At 32.4% G+C, this 21,679-nt stretch overlaps 1 protein-coding gene across 2 annotated transcripts; it reads left to right on the top strand.

Annotated features, from left to right (window-relative positions):
• Positions 1 to 12,524: 12,524 nt before the first annotated feature.
• Positions 12,525 to 21,159, top strand: LOC142626095 (nucleoside hydrolase 3-like). 2 transcript variants are annotated; one of them, XM_075799872.1, is made up of 13 exons: positions 12,527 to 12,921; positions 13,055 to 13,312; positions 13,943 to 14,122; positions 14,356 to 14,460; positions 16,020 to 16,355; positions 16,502 to 16,678; positions 16,784 to 17,068; positions 17,381 to 17,503; positions 17,734 to 17,931; positions 18,211 to 18,464; positions 19,418 to 19,622; positions 19,952 to 20,257; positions 20,630 to 21,159. In XM_075799872.1, exons 2-13 carry the CDS (start codon positions 13,127 to 13,129, stop codon positions 20,909 to 20,911), a joined length of 2,637 nt encoding a protein of 878 aa, XP_075655987.1. In that variant the 5' UTR covers positions 12,527 to 12,921; positions 13,055 to 13,126; the 3' UTR covers positions 20,912 to 21,159. The 2 variants fall into 2 exon arrangements, 1 of the variants encoding a protein (XP_075655987.1); XR_012842447.1 differs by lacking the exon at positions 20,630 to 21,159 and having other exon boundaries at positions 12,525 to 12,921; positions 19,418 to 19,791; positions 19,952 to 20,062.
• Positions 21,160 to 21,679: the final 520 nt, after the last annotated feature.

Raw genomic sequence — 21,679 nt, 5'->3', positions numbered from 1 at the left:
CAGAAATAAGTTAATTTTTAACTTCTTATCACTAGCATAAAAATTAAATCTTTGTCATGTATTGGGCAAATAAGTTACCCAAAAACTAAGGGTCTATTTGGTAGAGTAGTTTAATAATATGTTTTCAATTTTTAAATAACATTACATGCATTTTCACATACTTTTTCACCTACACATATTTCCAAAAGACACAAACAACGTTACTAGAACAATGTTATCAAACGGCCCTAAATCATTTTAATATACTTTTTTTCCCCTTTTTAAATGGGAACGTGTTTTTTTTTTTTGGTGGGTTTAAATGGGAACATGTTAATCAACTTGTCACCACTAATTAATTCTAATTATGGATTTTGTACTATATGATATAAGATTATATGTTAAACTTAGCAAAATGTTATGGTCCACGTCCCCACAATGCCAACCGCCAAAACTGAAAAAAATTTAAGCTTATTTATTGGGCGTAAATGCACTTTTAGTCCCTATATTTTGACTTGATTTCTATTTTGGTCCTTACATTTTATTTTTACCACTTTTAGTCCCTAAACCAATTAACGCGTGACATTTAAGTCCTTACCGTCACCCAACTAACAGAAAATGCTGACGTGGCTGACGGCACAATAAAATAATAATTAAAAATTCTATTTTGGCATTAAAAAATTGCCACGTCAGCATTTAAATTAATTTTAATTAAATAAACAAAATTAAAAACAAAAAATTGAACATGAACATGAACAGCAACAAACCTAGAATCAAGAACATGAACATCAAACTCAAAATCAAGAACATGAACAACAACAACAACAAAATAGATCAGAGAACCACACCTAAACCAACAAACCCATAATAAAAAAAAAAAAAAAAAAAAAAAAAAAAAAACTGGACTCCACTTCCCATTTACCCAACACAAAAAAAGCATGGTCGGGCCTTCACTCAACCCTGCCATCAAACCCACCGCTACTACCATCAGATTCCTCTACAGCTACGGCGGCAAAATCCTCCCCCGTTTTCCCGACAGGAAACTCCGTTACCTCGGCGGCGAAACCCTGGTGTGTGGTACAACTGTGAGCCTTCGTTGCCAGTTGCCGTCGGAGGATCTAGACGCCCTGGTGTCGATCACCTCCGATGAGGACCTCGCGAATCTCATCAAGGAGTACGACAAGGCCACGTCGCCGCCTTCATCTCTGAAGATCAGAGCGTTTCTCTCGCCGCCGAAACCTACTAGAAAATCAATCTCTTCTCCTCTTCCTCCTCCAATCCCTAATTACTCGACGTCTTCATCGAAATCGTCGTCGTGTTCCACTTCGTCTCCGTCTCCGTCTCACACTCCCATCGGCACCACCTCGAGGTTTTCGACGCCGACAGCCGACGTGTGCCTCCGCCAGATCTCGCCACCGATTGCTCCGTTTGGGATTGGGATTGTTGAAGCTCTGTTCAACTGGGTTCATTGGTTGGGATTGCAGGGTTTGTTGTTGTTGTTGGTCTAATCGGTGTGGGTTTGTTGTTGTTGGTTTGGGTGTGGTTCGGTTTGATCTATTTTGTTGTTGTTGATATTGATGTTCTTGTTCATGTTCTTGATTCTGGATTTGATGTTCATGTTCATGATTTTGGTTTTGTTGTTGTTCATGCTCATGTTCAATTTTTTGTTTTTAAATTTTTTATTTAATTAAAATTAATTTAAACGCTGACGTGGAAATTTTTTAATGCAAAAATAGATTTTTTTAATTATTATTTTACTATGCCGTCAGCCACGTCAGCATTTTCTGTTAGTTGGGTGACGGTAAGGACTTAAATGTCACGCGTTAATTGGTTTAGGGACTAAAAGTGGTAAAAATAAAATGTAGGGACCAAAATAGAAATCGGGTCAAAATGTAGGGACTAAAAGTGCATTTACGCCTATTTATTGTATTTGATTTGATTACAATTAAAGGACAAGGACAATCCAGGGGTGAAAAACATGTTCAGCCATAGAAAGAAGCACATACACGTTGGTTAAAGCACAAAGACCCCAAAAGCAAATTACTGAAAAAGATAGAATGAATGAATGAAGAAAGAAGAAGCAGCCAGAGAGAGTGCCAGAGTTTTTTTTGGCGGAAATTCGCAAAAAATGAAGTTTATTGTTGTTGGAGCATTTTAATATTAAATAATTAAAATGAATAAATGTTATAATATAAATGTAAAAATGTGAAAGTGAATGTGGAATATGAGGAGTTAGTGAAAATGTTTAATCTCACATTGAAAAAGAGAGAGACTATTTTGTTCTTTTTAATTGTGGTGATTAATGGGCTAACATGAATTGTCTCAAATATTGGGTCAGATACGTGGGCAAAGGGGAGGTGAAATATTAACCTTGGATCCTCCTACTTGACAGCTCATTCAGAGTAATTACCATATCCATTGTTGAGTGAATGACCCGAATTAATATTCCATTTTTATTATGGAAAATAATGAGCCATTAACCCACTTAATGGACTATCCGTTTGAGCCTTTTCATTATTTAGAAACTCCTTATCTCACCATTAATTGTATAACTCTAGCCCATGAAAATAATATCCAACAATTAATCTTATAACACCCACTATATCAGAATAATAGACCTAATTAATCAGATTAAGTTGGGTAGTAATTTCGTGAGGGTCATTGAGCCTATAAATAGACCCATTCAGACTCAATCTAAGTTACTGCAATATACACTAAGAAATAGAGACATTCTTGGCAAGAAAGGGTGTTCTTTCTGGTAGAGTTTTGGGCTTGAACATTTTGTGCAGAGGTTATTCTAGCCATACGACACTTGTTGGGCTGTTGTATCCTGGGGGAGACAAGTCAGAGACGGTCTGCACTGGTTACAAAGTTTAGCCAACTAAGGGCTCAAATCTCCTTTAAGAGAGTGAGTGTCGCGCCTCAGTCCAAATAGTGTTGTGTAATCTATTTCTTTAAACTAATAAAAATTCAGAAGTATTATTCAGTTTCTCTTCGTGTTATTTCCATTATCATTGTGCTTGCACCATCAATTGTATTGTGGTCACTATTTAAACTTATTTAGAAAAAAAAAAAGGAGCAAATTTTGGTAATGGTGTTGCTGAAATTATGAGAAAAAGTATGAGAGATGAGAGATAAATGATGTGATGAGGGAGAGAGAAATTCCTGCCCAAAATGTAGAGGAGTGCCTAAAATAGGAGGAGTGAATGAGAGAAAAATAGGAATTGTGGTAATGGAGTTGTCGATATTATTGTAGGAGGGAGGAGAGAGAAAAAAAAAGAGAAGTGCTATTTCTACAACATTTTTACAAAAAATCATAGGTAATTAGTTATTATTGGTTATAATATGAATATACCATTAAGATTACTTTTTTACCCATTAATAACAACCTATAACAACCTGCTATTTAAAATTTATTGTGAAAATATTGTGAATATAATATTTTTCAAAATAAAATTAAAGCAATGAAGCTGCCAAAATGGTAGAGGAGAGAAAGAGAAGAAAAAAAAAATTATGCTACCCCAATCCATAGAAACTAGAGCACATTGTGTGTGTGTGTATATATATATACACAATAAACATAAACCCCAATCCATATCCCTAATCATTGATCTACAAATATATACATACATATATATATACATATATATATATATATATATATATATATATATATATATATATATATATATATATATATATATATATATAATATGAACTTGTAGTGATTGAACACGTGATCACTGCAGGTAGGGATTGCAATTCGTATTTGCGTGTCGGGTTCGTGTCATGTCAACTCATGAGTATCTGACTATATGAGTTAACATTAACCCGACATGTTTATTAAACGGGTCAAGATTTCTCAATCCTAACACGACACATTTATTAAACAGATCAGTCATGTCAACCTGTTTATTAGATATTATAAAAATGAAAAGAAAAATTTTTTATGGAAAAACAAATAAAAAAATAGGTGTAAATGCACTTTTAGTCCTTACATTTTGGCCCAATTTTTATTTTGGTCCCTACATTTTATTTTTACCACTTTTAGTCCCTAAATCAATTAACGTGTGTGACATTTAAGTCCTTACCGTCACCCAATTAATAGAAAATGCTGACGTGGTTGACGGCACAGTAAAATAATAATTATAAAATATATTTTGGTATTAAAAAATTGCCACGTCAGCATCTAAATTAATTTTAATTAAATAAAAAAAATTAAAAACAAAAAATTACATGAATTGTGATCTAAAAAGATTAAGAACTTGTTCTTAAATGATCTTTAAACCCAGAAAACCCAGAATAAAAAAATATGAACATCAAACCTACAGGGAAAAAAAAAAACATCACCAAATCAAATAGCATGAAAACCCACACGAAACCAACTGGAGAACATCCTTTCATTTCTTCGATCATCTGAAGCACCGAGTTCAAGGATCGCAAGCGATCTGTGAGATTCGATCACCCTGTAGTTCCGCTCCTTGGTGTTGATTTTCTGCACTAGATCGCGATTCGAGAGCTGCAACCGAGTCACCTCGTCCGTCAGATCCTCCAGCTGCTTTTGCTTCCTCATCCGAAATTGCCTCGCCGATTCGCGATTCGACAACATCCTCTTCCTCTTCCTTTTGTCCGATTGAAAAACGGCTCCTACAGTCCGTTATTGAAAAGCTCAATCTACCTCCAAAAGGAGCAAGAGGAACCAACTGGAGCTGAACCCGAATCCGAGTTTGATTTGTCTGGCTCAAGTCCGCTCCACGACGGCAGGCCAATCGAGTACTCCCTCACTGATTTCGAGTCGATCCTCAGTCCACTCGTCTTCGTCTGCAAATCTGTCTTGGGTTTTTCTTTCTGATCTGGGTAGTCTCGGATCTGAGTAATTACTTCGACCGGGTGTTCTTGTGGGTGTGGGGTTTCTTTGGCTAGTGTGTTTGGATTCGAAGATGAGTTTGGTTTGTTTGCATTGTTGTAATGCAAACGAAACTTGGATTGTGGTTTTTGATCTGTGTCAGGTGGGCTTGATCTGGTTTTTAATTTGGTTTTTGATCTGTGGTTTTTGATGATGTTGAATGGTTATTTGTTGTTGTCATTGTTATTGTTGTTTTTTATTTTTTATTTATTTTAATTTATGGGTTTGTGTTCTTAGAACTTGCTTTGTGTTCTTGTTGTTCTTGTTCAAGGTACTCTTAGATTTCAATTAATGTGATTTTTTGTTTTTAATTTTTTAAATTTAATTAAAATTAATAATTTTTTTTTAAAATTTAGAGCTGACGTGGCAATTTTTTAATGCCAAAATAAATTTTTTAATTATTATTTTATTGTTCCGTTAGCCACATCAGCATTTTCTGTTAGTTGGGTGACGGTAAGGACTTAAATGTCACGCGTTAATTGACTTAGGGACTAAAAGTAGTAAAAATAAAATGTAAGGACGAAAATAGAAATCGGGTCAAAATGTAGGGACTAAAAGTGCATATACGCCAAAAAAAATATTTTTAATATAAAATTCAGAACTGACGAGTAATTGCATCACAAATAATCAATCACAATATGTTAAACCACAACAACTAATGAGTTTATATATCTAAGGTTTGAAGAGTATATTGATAAAATGTCATTTAATTGAACGGGTCAAACAAGTTAAATGAGTTTCATATGTTAAACACTAACCCAACCTATTTATTAAACGAGTCAATTGTATTAGCCCAAATATGACATGAACCCATTAATACTTAACTCATAACCTGCTAATTTCGTATCATGTCGTATCGCGGGTCATATCCAATTTTACCACCCTAACTGCAGGTTCATAATATTTTTTATTTTATTTTTTTCTTAGGGCAGTGATAGGGGTATGGATTGGGGTGTGTGTGTGTATATATATATTGTACTTTAGTTTTTAGGGAATTGGGTGCCATAAATTATTTTTTATTCTCTACCATTTAGGCAACTTCATTGCCTTTTTTTTCTTTTCTTTTTTTTCTCTTCTTTATAATTTCGGTAACTCCATTGTTACAATTTCTATTTTTCTACCGTGCACTCCTTTATTTTGCACAAAAATTTTGGTAATTACATCACCGAAATTCATTTTCTCTCTCTCCCGTCACATAATTTTTCTCGGAATTTCAATATCACCATTGCTGAGTTTACTTTTCTTCTTATTTTCTCAAATAAATTTGAATAATACCTGTATAATAAATAAACTTCGTCTCTGTTAAGCCAAAAGACTTAGAGCGACACGTATGGTCCTTTTACAATTTCGATTGAGTCCCAAAACAGAGGGTGTCTTTTCAATGAAAACACAGTACGTGGTGTGCCATTAATATACAGCGGGTTAAAGGTCACTTTCCTTTGGATTTTGATTCTTTTTTGTTCCACCAGATAGGTTAATTTTGTTTGTCTTCCTCTTTGTCAATTGTCGGTGTTTTGGCCTTTCTTATTTGTTTCCACTGGTTAGAGACGTGTAACAATTAAGTACGGTATGGTAATGATGCTCTAGTAACGTGTTTGTATTTTTTAAAAATACGTGTAAGTGAAAAAGTGTATGAAAATATATGTAATATTATTTAAAAATTGAAAATTATTGTTTAAATTGTGTTGCCAAACACCCCCTAAATATTTCTGAGAATGTACAAAAGTTTTAGCAAAGAATAATCTGAAAAATTAATAAAGACTAGCTTAAATCAAAGTTTAAGAACAATGGGTCTGGAACTCCTTATTTAGCTTGAGAACAGTTTATTTAGTTGTAATTAAAAACTTTTTGTTAAAAGTATTATAAAAAAAAAACTAAAAGTTAGATAAATAGTACAATAAGACTCATAAATAGTACTAAAAAGTATAATGTGATCACAAACAGTACCAAAAGAGGCTAAAAACTTAATTAAGCTAAAAATTTACATCACATCCCAAACGGGCTGTTGTAAAATCACAGGAATAAGGCTTTAAGAATGGTAAAAAATTTAGCATTTAGCATCTCAAAAAATTATTTTATTCATTTTAACATCTCACTTTAGAATACACCCAATATCAAAGGTTCTGTTATTTTACCACTTTATTTAAATATTCTTTTTTTTATTCTTTATTTATGTTTTCTTTACAACAACTATCATTAAACAAATCATTTTTTGTACCCAGCCATTCATACCATGTTTTTTGTACCCAGCAACCACCGTAAAACAAATCTTTTTTTTTTTTTTTTTACAATCTTGCTAAAGTGGGCTGCTAGAGATAGCAGCCCACTGTAACTAGATTGCAAAATTAATAGGATTTCCAATTCTTGATGGAGTATGCTTTTTACGAACTTGATGTTAAAATTTAGCAATTATTGCATTTACAATTCTTAATGAGAATGCTCTAAATATATCAAAGGAAGCATACATAATATGTAAACTCAAATCAAAACACATCCTTAAGTAATTTGGAGAAAATACACAATGTATCCGGTGTATATTTCCTTCCTCTCACATTGAGGACCTTAATGTGAGAGGGAGGAAATATACACCGGATACATTGTGTATTTTCTCCAAATTACTTAAGTTCCATGTGAGAGGAATGATACATACACCAAATGCATAGTATGCATTCTTAGTAACGTGTGACTCAAGAATAATATGCTAAGTATTTAAAAAACACACATCAACCTACTTATTTTCGAAAAACACACATTAGGTACATGTCCACTATATGATTTTTTTTTCTTTAAAAAATATTTATGTTATAAAAGACAGTAAAAGGCAATATTTGGAAAAAAAATTGAAGTCAATAGATAAAAGTGATTTTTTTTTAATAAAAATTTTTAGAAACACACACACACACATATATATATGGAAAGGGGATGAGATAAGAGAATACACTCAAAGTGATGTTAGGGAAACAAAATTTGTTATAAATTTTTTTTTAACGCTTTTGAGGTTGTAAGTTGTGATTGCCATAACATTAATTTACATGATCCATTATTGATACTATTTTGGGAAAGTAAAAAAAAACTTTAGTTTTATGATTGTGATAAAATAAGCCTAGTACCTTCAAATGCATCACTTCAAACCTCACATTTTCATTATTGTGCCAAACACTTAGGACACGTTTGGTAGACTGTAATAGACACTGTAATGTAATAGATATTCTTATGGCATAACTATTCGGTTGTTTGGTTATATTTTTATTACAATGAATAGTTATTCCTTATGAATAGCTATTCTTCAAAATGAGGAATAACTATTCCTTATCAAAAGTATTGAATATTTATTCCTTCACCTTATGTAATAACTTTTAAAAAAAATTTCCCGAAAAGCCATTAGTTGCCACATCTTTAAAACGGAAGAAAATAAATTTTCCTTGTTGTTAATTATTAGCTCTATTTTGAACACCCTAAAATACACTTATTTTAGGAAATTTGACTTAAAAATGATTTAATTACACATTCTTTTTATACTCTACTAAATTGTGGATGCATATTTAGGATTCTATTCTTAAATGGTCATCAAACTTATGAATAGTAATACTTATTACATTCTAACTTAATGTATTCCTTGTAATACTTATTCCTATTCCTATGTAATAATCATTACAGTGTACCAAACATGTCCTTAGGATACATTTGGTATGTTATAATAACTCTTGTAATGGAATAGTTATTCATATGTAATAACAAGTCGGTCATTTGGTTGCATCTTTATTACATGGATTAGTTATTACATTGGATTAATTATTCCTCTTTAAAATGGATGTAATAGATATTCCTTGGTGCATATAATAAGTTTTAAAATTAATATATTTCTAAAAATATAAAGTTCCTTATATATCATCTTTTAGAGCATCCACATTGGTGAAGCCATAATTTAGCTATTTGGCACCATAAAAAACTATTTTATTTATTTTACTTTCTCACTTTACAAAACATCCAACATCAGTAATTTTGTTTTAGTTTTCAACACAATAAAATAATATAAACAACACAATAAAATTCCACTACAATAAACAATTATTTTATTTATTAATTTTTTCCTCTGTTCATCACTGTCTTGAAGCACTCATAGTGGCACCACCACCACCACCACCTCCACCACGAATACAAACACGAACCTAGCAACCCCACATTAGTAAAAAACCCAGCAACCCTATGGCATGACCCAAACCCAAACACAAACCCAAACCCAAACCCAAACCCACAACACAAACACAAAACCAACAAATCTCAAATCAACCAAAAACCACACAAGCCCTGCGGCATGACCCACCCACCACACTCACGAACGCGATCACCCACACCCATGGCATGACCCATTTGAAGAGACCCTCACACAACAAAGAACAATTTGAGAAGAAAGAGAGAAAAAATATGAGAAGAAAAAGAAAAATATTTGAGAAGAAGAGAGAAGAGGAAAAATGAGATAGTAGAGGAAGATTGAGAGACACAGAGGGGCAGAGAACAAAGAAAAGAGAAAAGAAAAGAAAATATTAAAATTTTTTGACTAGTGTGAACGCAACATATATATATATATATATATGTGTGTGTGTGTGTGTGTGTGTGTGTGCGCGCATGCATGCCCACTGTAGCTGAGAAACCAAAAATTTTAGTTTTGGCTTCACCAATGAAGCCTCAATTTTGTAGTTGTACATGACTTTTTAGCACCGCCAATAATAATGCTCTTATAAGCTTTCCATATGTAATAACCAAACTTATGGATAGTAATAGTTATTCCATTACAATGTCTTCTACTCCTAATAATAAAGATTATTATTCCTAATGTAATTTATATTTAGTGTACTAAACGTACCTTTAGAAACTATAAACTCTAGAGACCATATTTGGAGGTTTAAAGTACCATGATTAAAAGTAAGTATGAAGTTTAATTTGTTACAAGATTAAATAATAGTTTTTTTTTCTCTTTCTAATTTTATTAGCACCAATCATATTTATATTGTTAGAGTTATTGAAGAACTATTATTGATTTTATTTTATTTTGATACAAGATAGAATTTTTACTCTAGCCTAATTTAAGTGTATATGTGTGTGAAGCTCCTTCTTGGAAACTTGAATCTCGGCCCTTACCTCCCACACCCCACAAACACTTATATTTGTAGAGTGACCACTGCACCAAGGGTGTGCGGTGGTACTATTATTGATTTTAAAGTGTGGAACAATTTGGAGAAACAGTGGAAATGTCACATAAATAGAAAACATACATATATGATAGATCAAGTTATTAAGATTGAACCACACGTAATAAACCCATCATAAGATGCTACTAATCCAAAAGGCCTTTAACCATAGAAAACCTATATTGAAGATGTTGCTAACTCAATTTTTTATTTTTTTTAGAATTTATCCACGTCATATACCATGGATTTGGTGTCAAATCCTACATTAATCTAGGTTAGAGAATTAATAATAGTGAATTTACTATTGATCATGGCCATTTCAAACGTGAAAGGATCATCCAACTGTACGTAAGAAAACCTATTAGGAAACCCAAATCAAGAAGATGTTCCATCATTAGATCTCAGATTAATTCAATCTAAACAGTGAATTCCATAGTTGGATCTTTTTTTGAAATTTTTGGTCTGGTACTTTTTGGATCAATGATATCTCACTTGGGGTTTATCAGAAAAAATGATATCTCACGTGGGTCCAACTCTTGGGAGTGTATATATTTATAAAAAATTTTACAATATTTTTTTAAAGAGAGTTTCAACTTATGACACTTGCTTTTGATGATAACTCTTTATCATCAAACTAAGAGAAAATTATAAATTTACAATATTGTATTAGCAATATAAACTTATACACAAAATATACATTTTTTTTTCAAATATGTACAATATTATATATATATATATATATATATATATATATATATTTTGTGTGTTTACAATGTAAAGAAAAATCCTTATTTTACCTTGGACTAGCAATGTAAACCTATATTGTAGACACACAAAATATATACAATAAAGTTGTCTTTTTTTAGGTTTTGCTTATGTTTAAAAATAAAGTTGTCCTTTTTTGGGTTAACTTGTCCTTTTTTTAGGTTTTACTTGCACTTTAAAAATAAAGTTGAATATATTTCATTTTTAATAATCTACAATGATAAAGTGATTGTGGAGCCTATGGAGATGGCTAAGTTACAGCTTCCTTATACTTAATGAGGCTAAAGCTTTCCCAAAAAAAAAAAATTTAGGCAAACTTCTTTTGCATTGTATTTGCAATTATTGTATTTTAAACACTTACAAGTCTTGCTGAAGAGAAAGAGGTAATTGTTTTGGTATAAAGGAATGCCTATATTTTCTCTTTCCTATTGTATATGTTAATATTTTCTAATAAAGTCTACTATTGATTCTCCTATTAAAAAAAAAAAAAAAAAAAGAAAATAATCTACAAGATTACAAGTCAACAACGCTAATAGATGGCATCCTTTAGCCATAAGCTGCTATAATGGAGTAGGTTTTAATGGTTGAAATTTACAAAATTAGTACATTTCTTTCTTCCCCTCATTCCAATAACTTTAGAGTTATTACAAGTTTTACAAAATATTTCAAAATTGTCGAGTTGGAAAGTTGTAATCGTTGAGTTATAACAAATGTTACAAAATATTTCAAATTTTACAAAATATTATAACTTGTTAATTCAAAGTGTATTTAATGTATTTTAAAAAAAAGTTTACAAATTTTTAATGCATTTTTTTTCTCCTCTAATTACTCTTATGCCGAAATAGCTCATTGAATCAAAGAATATTTAGGAGACATCTCATAAATATATAAGTATTTTTTAAAATTTTCAAGGAGATATCTCATAAATATGTAGGAGATATTTCTTGAATTTTTTTATTTAGAAGATTAGAGATATGAAAATTATTTTTTTCCCTTTTAGAAGAAACAATAAATGTGGATTTCATGGCTGTGAGTCCAAATTTGGTAAAGATGGGGGTGTAAAACCCGTATTTTATACCATCCAATAAGAGATTGTCATATCAATATTTTACTTAAAATTCAATACATCTTATCACATCTAATAACATCTCAATAAACTCCTAATGTGATTAAATTTATATATGAGTATAAGAATTGATTGGACGTGGTTGCACTTATTTTTAAATATGTGGTAGGATGATGTGGCATGTTGAGATTGGAAGGATAAAACATGAGTTTTACACCACATCTTTACAGAATTTAATCTCTTCATGGTTAGGATCGGGTTAAAAAATCCTTTTGGTTTTTTATTTTTATTTTATTTATTTATTTAAATTTTTTTAAGATTTAATTAAAAATTAAATTTTTTTAATATATTTAGTTTGTTCCCTCAGGAAATTTTCTGGCTTTACCTTTGATAGCACATGTCAATGTTGTGGTAATAGTCATTCTTATTGGCATTTTTTTAGAGTTACCGCTAATAATATTTTATTTATTCATTAGAATAGGAGAAACTATATATATATATATATGAGAGTAGTAAAAAATTGACCCTTCTCAAAAAAGGGAAAAAAGAAAAAAGTAATCAAGTATTGATCCCCTGGTAATAATCGAAGGTTTTTATAAGTTCTAAAGGTAATGTTATAATAACTCTACAGAATCTTAACCCATCTCCATTTGTATTTGAAAAGAGAAAAAAAGCAACAACCAATGAGTATTGGTTTGTTCATGTATTTGTGCAAAAGATTTTGTACACCTTGTGTCACATGAATGATGCCCATGATGCCATTGCCCTGTACTCTTCAAATCAACAAAAAGAGAGAGGCAAAGCAAAGAGAAATTATAACTAATTCTGTCTCTCTCTCTCTAAAGTCAAAAGTCCCAGAATCTAGTTCTGGCTTTGAACTTTGAAGACGTAAACTTGCATCGTTTTTTGTCTCCTCTAAAGCTAACCGGCGGTTCTTGCGCTCTGGCATTTGCTTACCATGTTTCATCTTCATCATTTGATTCATTTCACCTATAGTCCTTCCTGTTCCAACAACCTCTGTACTTTTCCATACTTGTGATAATTCTTTGAACTTTTAGTGTTGGATATTACTCTGTTTTTTTATTTTATTTTATGTTTTTTATGTTTTTTTGTTTACACTTTGTTTTGTGTGTGTGTTTTTTAATGTCTCAGGACAGAAAGAGTTGTGTTTTGATGTTTTTTGTCGTTTTGGAGGGAAAATAATTCTGGGTTTTGAGTGAAACCATGAGAATGTTGCTGCAGAGGAATTTCTTGGTTGTGGTGTTATGGATTATAGGAGTTGTTGGAGCTAATCTGTACACTGTGGATTGTCTCCCACATCGAATTCTTTTGGATACAGATGTTGATACTGATGATTTCTTTGCCCTCTTGTACCTCTTGAAGCAGAACAGATCAGAGTTTGAGGTGGAAGTAAGTTAGTTCATCATGAATCTTTTGTTATTTACAGTACAACATGTTGGCGATATATATATATATTTTTTCATTTTCTTATGCTGACTTGGTCGATGACTGAGTCGTGTTTGTCAGTTTTCCAAAAAAGTTAGAAACAATTTGTAAATTCAATTTTTTGCATTTTAATTGGTAGCAAACTGTTGAATTTTCAAGAAACTTTCGTGAGTAAATCTTGCCACAGCAATTGAAGACTCAAAATTTTTGTGTTATATGATGGGTTTGTTGGAAGATGTGGTTCATGCTTCTTTTTCTCCTTAATGAATGATGTTCGAGTCTAATAATTTACATAAATGGTTTGATTTTCCATGTTATTGAAGCATATCTAGGATTCAGTGCATGTGAATATAGGATATTATTCTCTAGCTAAAGTCAGATCAGATAACTAATAAGATACTATTGGTTATAGATAGACTGTTACTTCCATTACTCATTTTTTGTTCCATTCATCATCTACTTACATAATGTACCTTTATCTGCAGTAGTTTTTAGTGGTATAATTTACCAACTTATCCACTTCAAATTTTAAATGCACAAACTACGTTTATTATTACAAAGAGAAATAGTGAATCCTGTATTATATTGTTGCAGGCTGTCACTATCAGTGTAAATGCATGGGCTGATGCTGGACATGCTGTGAATCAAATTTATGACATTCTTTACATGATGGGTCGTGATGACATTGCTGTTGGAGTTGGGGGTGATGGTGGGATACTAGAAGATGGTACAATACTGCCAAATGTTGGAGGCTATCTTCCTATTATTGAACAGGTGTGAATTTTATGTATAATTTACCAGAAAGATCATATGCGTGTAACTTGACATCCTAAAATACATCTTTTATAAGTCATCTGAAAGTATCCATGTACTATATTGCGCGAATGGTTCTAATTCTGAGTTTAAAGGCTCTAATTCTGATTGGTTATCTTAAAATCCATGATGAATCCGCAATGTAATAATTTACTTATAAAGTGTATGGTCTAAATGTGAGTTTAATATATCAGGGGAATACAACTGTAGGATATTGTAGATATAGACAAGCTATTCCCGTTGGTCGGCGATTGCATATTGATTCCAACTATGGAATCCGAAAAGCTTTCCTCCCTCAGGTACTAATTTGGAGAGTAATTTCAATATTAGATGAAATATTTGTTGCTTGTGCTTGTGTGGATCTGCATCCCTATAAATTATAGCTTTTTGATGTACTTTCATAATGACACTCTCCTTGACTCCTCAGTTGACAATGGTCTACAGAAAATAAGGTATCATAATATCAATTGAAATGCTCAAATCATTGACTTATTTTCATGGCTGTTGGAACCAATAGGCAGGCTTAGTGTTGTCCCAGCAATCATATTCTAATAGTACACTTGAAACAAGTTGACTATTCCTTTGCATTTTGCGGATAAGGCTTTTCCTTGGCCGGGGAAGTTTGTCTCAGTTTCCTGCTTTACTTCTTATTATTTATTCTTTTAACTTTACATTTGCAATGCAGAAGTTTCATTGAATGTTGTGTAAATGGTTATTCTCCTTCTGTGCCCTATTAGGATTCAAGACTCTTCTCCAACTTGTATTTTGTGCATTTGCAATCAAGCTGTGTTTTTGGTTATTCCTATTTAGTTGAAACCAGTTTATACATTTACATGTAGAAGTCAGCTTGAGCTGGATACCTTGAGCAAAAGATACTGAAACTTAATAGTTAATGTTTCCGTGTGTTCTAGCTTCCTCCTCATTTTTTTAATAGAGTTGTTTTTATCTGCTTAAAAAAAGGTGCATGAGCATAATCAAAATTTGAAATGTCTAGCAAAGGTTTTTTTTATAGATTGACATTGTGATTGATTATGAACAAGCTCAGTCCATGCTCCAAATCCTTGTATGTTGCCAGATCAATTATGATATGGGAGTTGGAAGTGATCAAACGAAATGGTCTGGGGGAGGAAGGGGCAAGGATATTTTTGTTAAACACAAACGAAAATTCCTAACATAAAGTGTCAGTGAAACATGAAAGGAACATCATTAAAAAAAAAAGAAAAAAAAGACTAACAAAAGGAATACTCCCATAAGTAGAAGTTCTGACTTGAAATCATGATGACCAGAGTGGCAAAATAAGGTCCTGGGATAAGAAAGAAACCAAAATAGGTTCCTATTGTGCTTGTCTCATTTTATTAGTAAATTTCAATATGATTACTAAACTCATATACTAGGAAATGGCAAGAGTTTTTGCTCTACTGATCTCTTTATTGCTAGGGAAAATCTCTGTCTTTGTAGAATTGATGCTGGATCACGGTTTGTTCATTTGTTTAATATGCTCACTGTACAATAATATTTTCTATTTTAGTTTGAAACATATATATATATATATATATATATATATATATATATATATAAGATTTATTGTATTTTACATAAGGTAAAATTAAATATTTTTTTAGTCCCCATCATTATTATACAAATCATAATTTGAAGTCTTTTTCCTTGATTTTGGAATGGTTTTTAGTAGTAGACAAGGACCCTAAACCATCTGTATGCTTTTTGTTTGCAAATATTGTATCTAAACCTCAATAACTGTTCTATCAATACACTAGAAAATTAAAGATTTGTTCATTTCTTGATTCTTGATGATCATATCACTTATATATCTGGTTCACATAATTTGTCATGCAATTAGGGGAGAAGGAAGTATGCTCCTCTTTGGCAACCAACTGCACAACAAGTGATGATTGACAAAATATCAGCAGGCCCCATAACTGTTTTTTTTATAGGAGCACATACAAATTTTGCTATTTTCCTTATGAATAATCCACATCTAAAGAAAAATGTTGAGCATATCTATGTCATGGGTGGTGGTGTGAGATCAAAGAATCCGACTGGTTGTTGCCCACAAAATGCAAGCTCATCTTGCACGCCTCAGCAATGCGGTGACCATGGTAATATGTTCACAGATTATACTAGTAACCCATATGCAGAGTTCAATATATTTGGAGATCCTTTTGCTGCATACCAGGTAATGCAGTTTGTACAACTTGCTATTAACCAACCATTTATTTTAATTTTAAAGAATGGCGTTACATCAACATAGTATAATCCTTTTATTGGTGTATCTCTAGAAGTTAAAGTGCCAGCATTTGACAATGTTTCCTTTTCTTTCAGGTTTTTCATTCTGGTATTCCCATCACCCTTGTTCCTTTGGATGCAACGAACACCATCCCCATCAGTGAGAATTTCTTTAACACATTTGAGAAGAATCATAATACGTTTGAGGCACAATACTGCTACCAGTCATTGAAAATAGCTCGTGATATATGGTTTGATGACCAATTCTACACGGTAATTTCCTATAGGTGCTTAATGTTGACTTTCAGTCAAATGTATGTTAACATGATCTTACTCTTTTCAAGACCTTTGACTACCAATTATCTGTAATCGTTGCAGAGCTATTTTATGTGGGACTCCTTTTTATCTGGTGTGGCAATTTCAATCATGCGTAACTCACACAATCATAATGGGGAAAATGAATTTGCAGAAATGGAGTATATGAATATAACTGTAGTTACTTCAAACAAGCCTTATGGGGTGTATGATGGTTCCAATCCATTCTTTGATGGCCGTAAAGTTCCAAAATTCAATTTAAAGAGGGGTGGTGTACATAGTGGTCATGTTCAGACTAGACTTCGAGATCCTTTTTGCATCGTGAAGAATGGGAAAGGGAAATGCCAGGTGGTAGCTTTAGTTGCTTGCTTAGTCTTGTAACATTCCTTAGACAACCTTTTAGATGCTGCTACCAATTGGCCTCAACTTGTTTCCATCTTACCCTCCAAATCTTTTGTTTCTTTTCCTCCATAATTCTGCTTTGGTTGGGAAATACATATATACGTGTATTGATACATGCATAAATATGTATAGTATATACCACTTCAATTCAGGCTGAGCTGTAGTGTTCTTCAGTTGTTGAGAATTAATAATATTGCTCAGACTTATATTTTGAATTGTTCAAATGTTCATGAGCTATCTGTTGCAACAATTCTATAGGATGGTTATACAGCAGAGGTAACTGGTTCAGAAGCCGTTCAAGTGCTAGTTGCTACAAAAGCAAAGCCTAATCAGAACATTGACAGCCCACTAGACAGAGAATTTTTTATAAGTTTCTTGGATGTAAGTTTATCCATGTTTCATTTTGTGCATAAATTTTTGAATGTTTTTCATTCAGCTCTCTGATTTAATATTTTACACATGCTACACTTGAACACACGCACACACACAATATTTCCATGCACAATTCATTTCTAACTGTATCCTGAAGTACAATAAATGCACTCTTATGGTTGTCTTTCATCCTCACAATGACATATATATTGATGAAATTAGATCACACTTTCTTGCAGGCTCTAAACCGCCCTCAACATACTGGCAGATTCAATTTAACGACACAATTTCCTCATTACAAAGAAGTTCTTTACAAACCAGATTTTAGATCTATAAAACTTGGGAAACCTGTTGTTTTTGATATGGATATGAGTGCTGGAGATTTTTTAGCTCTGTTTTACCTACTTAAAGTGCCTGTGGAAGTGATCAACCTCAAGGTAGAGTGGCCTTTTATTTTTCATTTTTCACTGGCTCCATGTTTTAGGTTCTCTTATGATGATTACCTTTTGGTTGTTGCACCATTCTAACAATTTGTAATTCTGAGTGCTTTTACAAGTTGCTTTCTGCTTAAATATTACGACACATTGACTCATTCTTAATATATTGCACAAAATAGGTGTGATCCAAATAAAAATGGCAACTATCTGGTTTTTACAATTCAATTATATCAAATGCAGAAGTTTTGACATGCATTATCTTTTTTTCCTTTCATCCAGGCAGTAATAGTAAGCACAACTGGTTGGGCAAATGCTGCAACAATAGATATCATTTATGATTTACTTCATATGATGGGCCGTGATGACATTCTGGTTGGTCTGGGAGATGTTTTTGCAATGAACCAAACTGATCCAATCTCCTCAGCTGCTGGAGACTGCAGATATGTTAAGGCCATCCCACATGGGAGTGGTGGACTTATCGACTCAGACACTCTCTATGGTTTGGCACGAGAATTGCCACGAAGCCCTAGAAGGTACTTATGTTCCTATAACAACTGCATATGAAGGCTACTCTTTATATATGGTGCACTAATTTGTTATTTTTGAGATCTTTAGAGAACATATAATGTGAATTAAAATGTTTGCTTTATTTTAAAAAGTATGACAACCTGTAAAAATTATTTTATATTTTGTAGCCACTCTTATACGGTTAGTTCCTTCTTTATCATGTATCATTAATATTTTGTTAATCCATTGGCCATTAATGCTAATATTCCATCATTGTATTTATAAGCATTTCATTGAGACCTTGAGTCAACAATAAGATATTCATAGCATATTTAGAACTGACAAAAGGCAAAGACTTATTCTTGATGTACTTTATTAGCTAAAGAAGATGCAATTTTATTTGGGTGAAAGCTGCTAGGGAGAAGTAAAGAACTCAATTTTATATCTCCTATGGAAAATGTTCTGAGCTAAAGGAAGCCTTATAATTTTGAGTTAGAATATACCCTTGATTGAATAGGAAACATTAGGTTAAACTTGGTTGATTGAGCTCGGATAATTGGAGCTGACTCATTGTACTGTTGAATAAGATAGCAAACTTTCTGAATTATGTCAGATAGAATCCTTCTATATCCTTTTTTCATAATTTTAATAAATAATGTTTTTCATTTTGAATAAGAAAACATTTCCCTCCCATATACTTAACCGGAAGAAATCAGTTTTTTTTTTTTCATCTATGTTTCTTGGAGGAGACTAATTGATATCCAGTATAAATTAAAGAGACAGATGATTAAGTCGTTGTCTTCATCCAACAAAGCAATAGGAGCTATTTCCTCAACATCAGAATAACTTTGGCTTTATTGTCATACACATGTTTATATCTTATTTCAGTTATAGTCATGTTGCTAGTGTTTTAATGTTGTCTATCTATCTGGGTGTCGAAAAGTCTGAGGGTGTGGCTGAATCTAGAGTTCTGTAACAGGTATACAGCACAGAACTCTGTAAAGTATGGAGCTCCTCGGAACACTGACCATCCTGAACTCAGACAGCCTCTAGCATTGGAAGTTTGGGATTCTATAGTGGCAAATCTTGATCCAGGATCTAAGATTACCATACTGACCAATGGACCCCTTACTAATCTAGCAAAGATTATTCTATCGGAGAAAAATGCTACCTCTTTTATCCAGGTAAGTGTACTTGTTAATCTCTCATGTAAATTTAATTGAAAAGGAATTGAAAAGTGGATGGGCAATCCAAAGATTATGATCCTGCCATTATGGTGGACGTTAATCTTCTCTCAAGAGTTAAATGAAATTACCACCCAAAATCGTTGCAGAAATATAGAGAGATTTCTAGGTGAAGCATTCTTTTCTTTCCTCATGACACAAGCTATACTGCTAAACTGGGAGATATGGCTCAGCATTTTCCTTGACATTATGTTAAAATAAATCAGGTCTTGGATGATAAACACATTTTTTATATTAACAGTCTCCGATGATTTCAAATCTCATTGCAGGATGTGTATATAGTTGGAGGGCACATCAGTCATGGTCACGGGGACAAAGGAAATGTGTTTACTGTTCACTCCAACAAATATGCAGAATTCAATATGTTTCTTGACCCTGTGGCTGCAAAGACAGTCTTTGATTCAAAGGTTAACATCACACTCATTCCACTTGGCGTCCAGCGTAATGTTGGTTCATTACCAAGGATCTTGGAAAGGTTGCTAGAGACAAAAAGGACACCTGAAGCTAAGTTTGCCAGCCGATTACTGACAAGGCTATACCACTTGCAAAAATTGCACTCTTTATATAAACATATGGTAAAAAATTTTAATCTTTTAATTGAAGTTCTTACTGCCACTCCTTCCCTTTCCATGGTTTTCATACTAAGGATAGAAACATATTAGCTTTCATGGACATTCAATGATCTACATGGCATAGTCCTGGCCTCCCTACTGAGATATCCAATCCAGTTTTCAACATTATTTTAATAAAGGCCTTTAGATTGTATCATTGGGGTGGTTTTTTTGGAGTATAGCCCACTTAAAATGCTAATAGTTTTGTAGATGATGACAAATTGGATTCATGGGAATGTTGGTTCTCCCTTGGATCTCCCTCAATTGAAGAATCTTGGATGTCCTACTATTTATTTCCACTGTTTAGCTGCTAGACTAAATGTTATTCTGTTGCAGGATATATTTTCTGGGGAAATCCTTGGTGCAGTAGCACTTGCCGGTGATCTAAAGCCAACTGTGCAAGTAAAGCCTGTCAAAATCTTTGCTGAAGGTGTTGAATCCAAAGACGGACAAACTGTGATTGATAAAAAGTATGGAAAATTGGTGAAAATATTGAAGAATGTGGATCCAACAGCTTATTATGATCTATTTGCAAATAGGCTTGGTAACATGAAGCAGTCTGCAGTGATAGGAAGTTTTGATGAACAGAAAAGGCAGTGGAGTACACGGCCAAAATAACTTTGGCTTTAAGTAAATTAATTAAAAATTCTCTGATAACTGGAATTGCTGGTATTCTTCACATAGAATGTTTATAAGACCATGTTTCATGTTGAAGTGGTCACAAAATTCCACTCAAAAATTTGTTCTTTCTCTATGTTTTTGTTGTAGCAAATGTTCATTGTCTAATTATTTTTTTACCATCCTATCAAATTTGTAATTATACAATTAATTAACAATAAATTTAAATATGCTTGTTATGGATGCTACATCTACAATACTTTCATATTTGCAAATTCCCTTTCTTAGATTAGCTATCGTGCAGAAGTTATTTTAGTTTTCCTTGTAATCTCCCTTATTTTGTTCGAACTAAAAATGACTCATGCTAAAATTTTCAATTTGCCTTTATATTGAGCCTCAAGTTTTTTTTTTTTTTTAATGTGTTAATTTGTGGGGAAACTCAATCTATATTCTAATGTAAATTGCCTATTTACCATTTTTTTTATGTTAATTAATTCTAGACTTTTTGGTTTTTGTATGCAATAACTCATTTTGATGGATATTTATGATGTGGTCTTACATTAAACTCCAAAATTAAAAAGTAAAACTCTTTCTAAAAATAAATAATTTAGGACTCATGGTGCAAAATTGGATTCAATTGTAGAATCTAACTGAATTTTCTCTAAATTTTGCATATATATATATATAATTTCATTGCTCCTTAAAAAATTGTACCAAGAGAAATATTATAGTTTTGAGTTCTCATTAGTAGTGCCAACAATTAATCAA

The sequence above is a fragment of the Castanea sativa genome, chromosome 2 (assembly GCF_040712315.1).
Source record: "Castanea sativa cultivar Marrone di Chiusa Pesio chromosome 2, ASM4071231v1".
Lineage (NCBI taxonomy): Eukaryota > Viridiplantae > Streptophyta > Magnoliopsida > Fagales > Fagaceae > Castanea > Castanea sativa.
The sequence above is the reverse complement of the archived record's forward strand: the minus strand, read 5'-3'. Positions and strand labels throughout refer to the sequence as shown.

What these genes read in the sequence shown, in the direction of transcription:
- LOC142626095 (XM_075799872.1), top strand. Translation starts at nt 13,127, where the DNA reads ATGAGAATGTTGCTGCAGAGGAATTTCTTGGTTGTGGTGTTATGGATT. An exon ending in ATCCTTTTGCTGCATACCAG is followed by an intron (nt 16,356 to 16,501) that starts GTAATGCAGTTT and finishes CTTTTCTTTCAG; the next exon opens with GTTTTTCATTCTGGTATTCC. An exon ending in ATGGGAAAGGGAAATGCCAG is followed by an intron (nt 17,069 to 17,380) that starts GTGGTAGCTTTA and finishes ACAATTCTATAG; the next exon opens with GATGGTTATACAGCAGAGGT.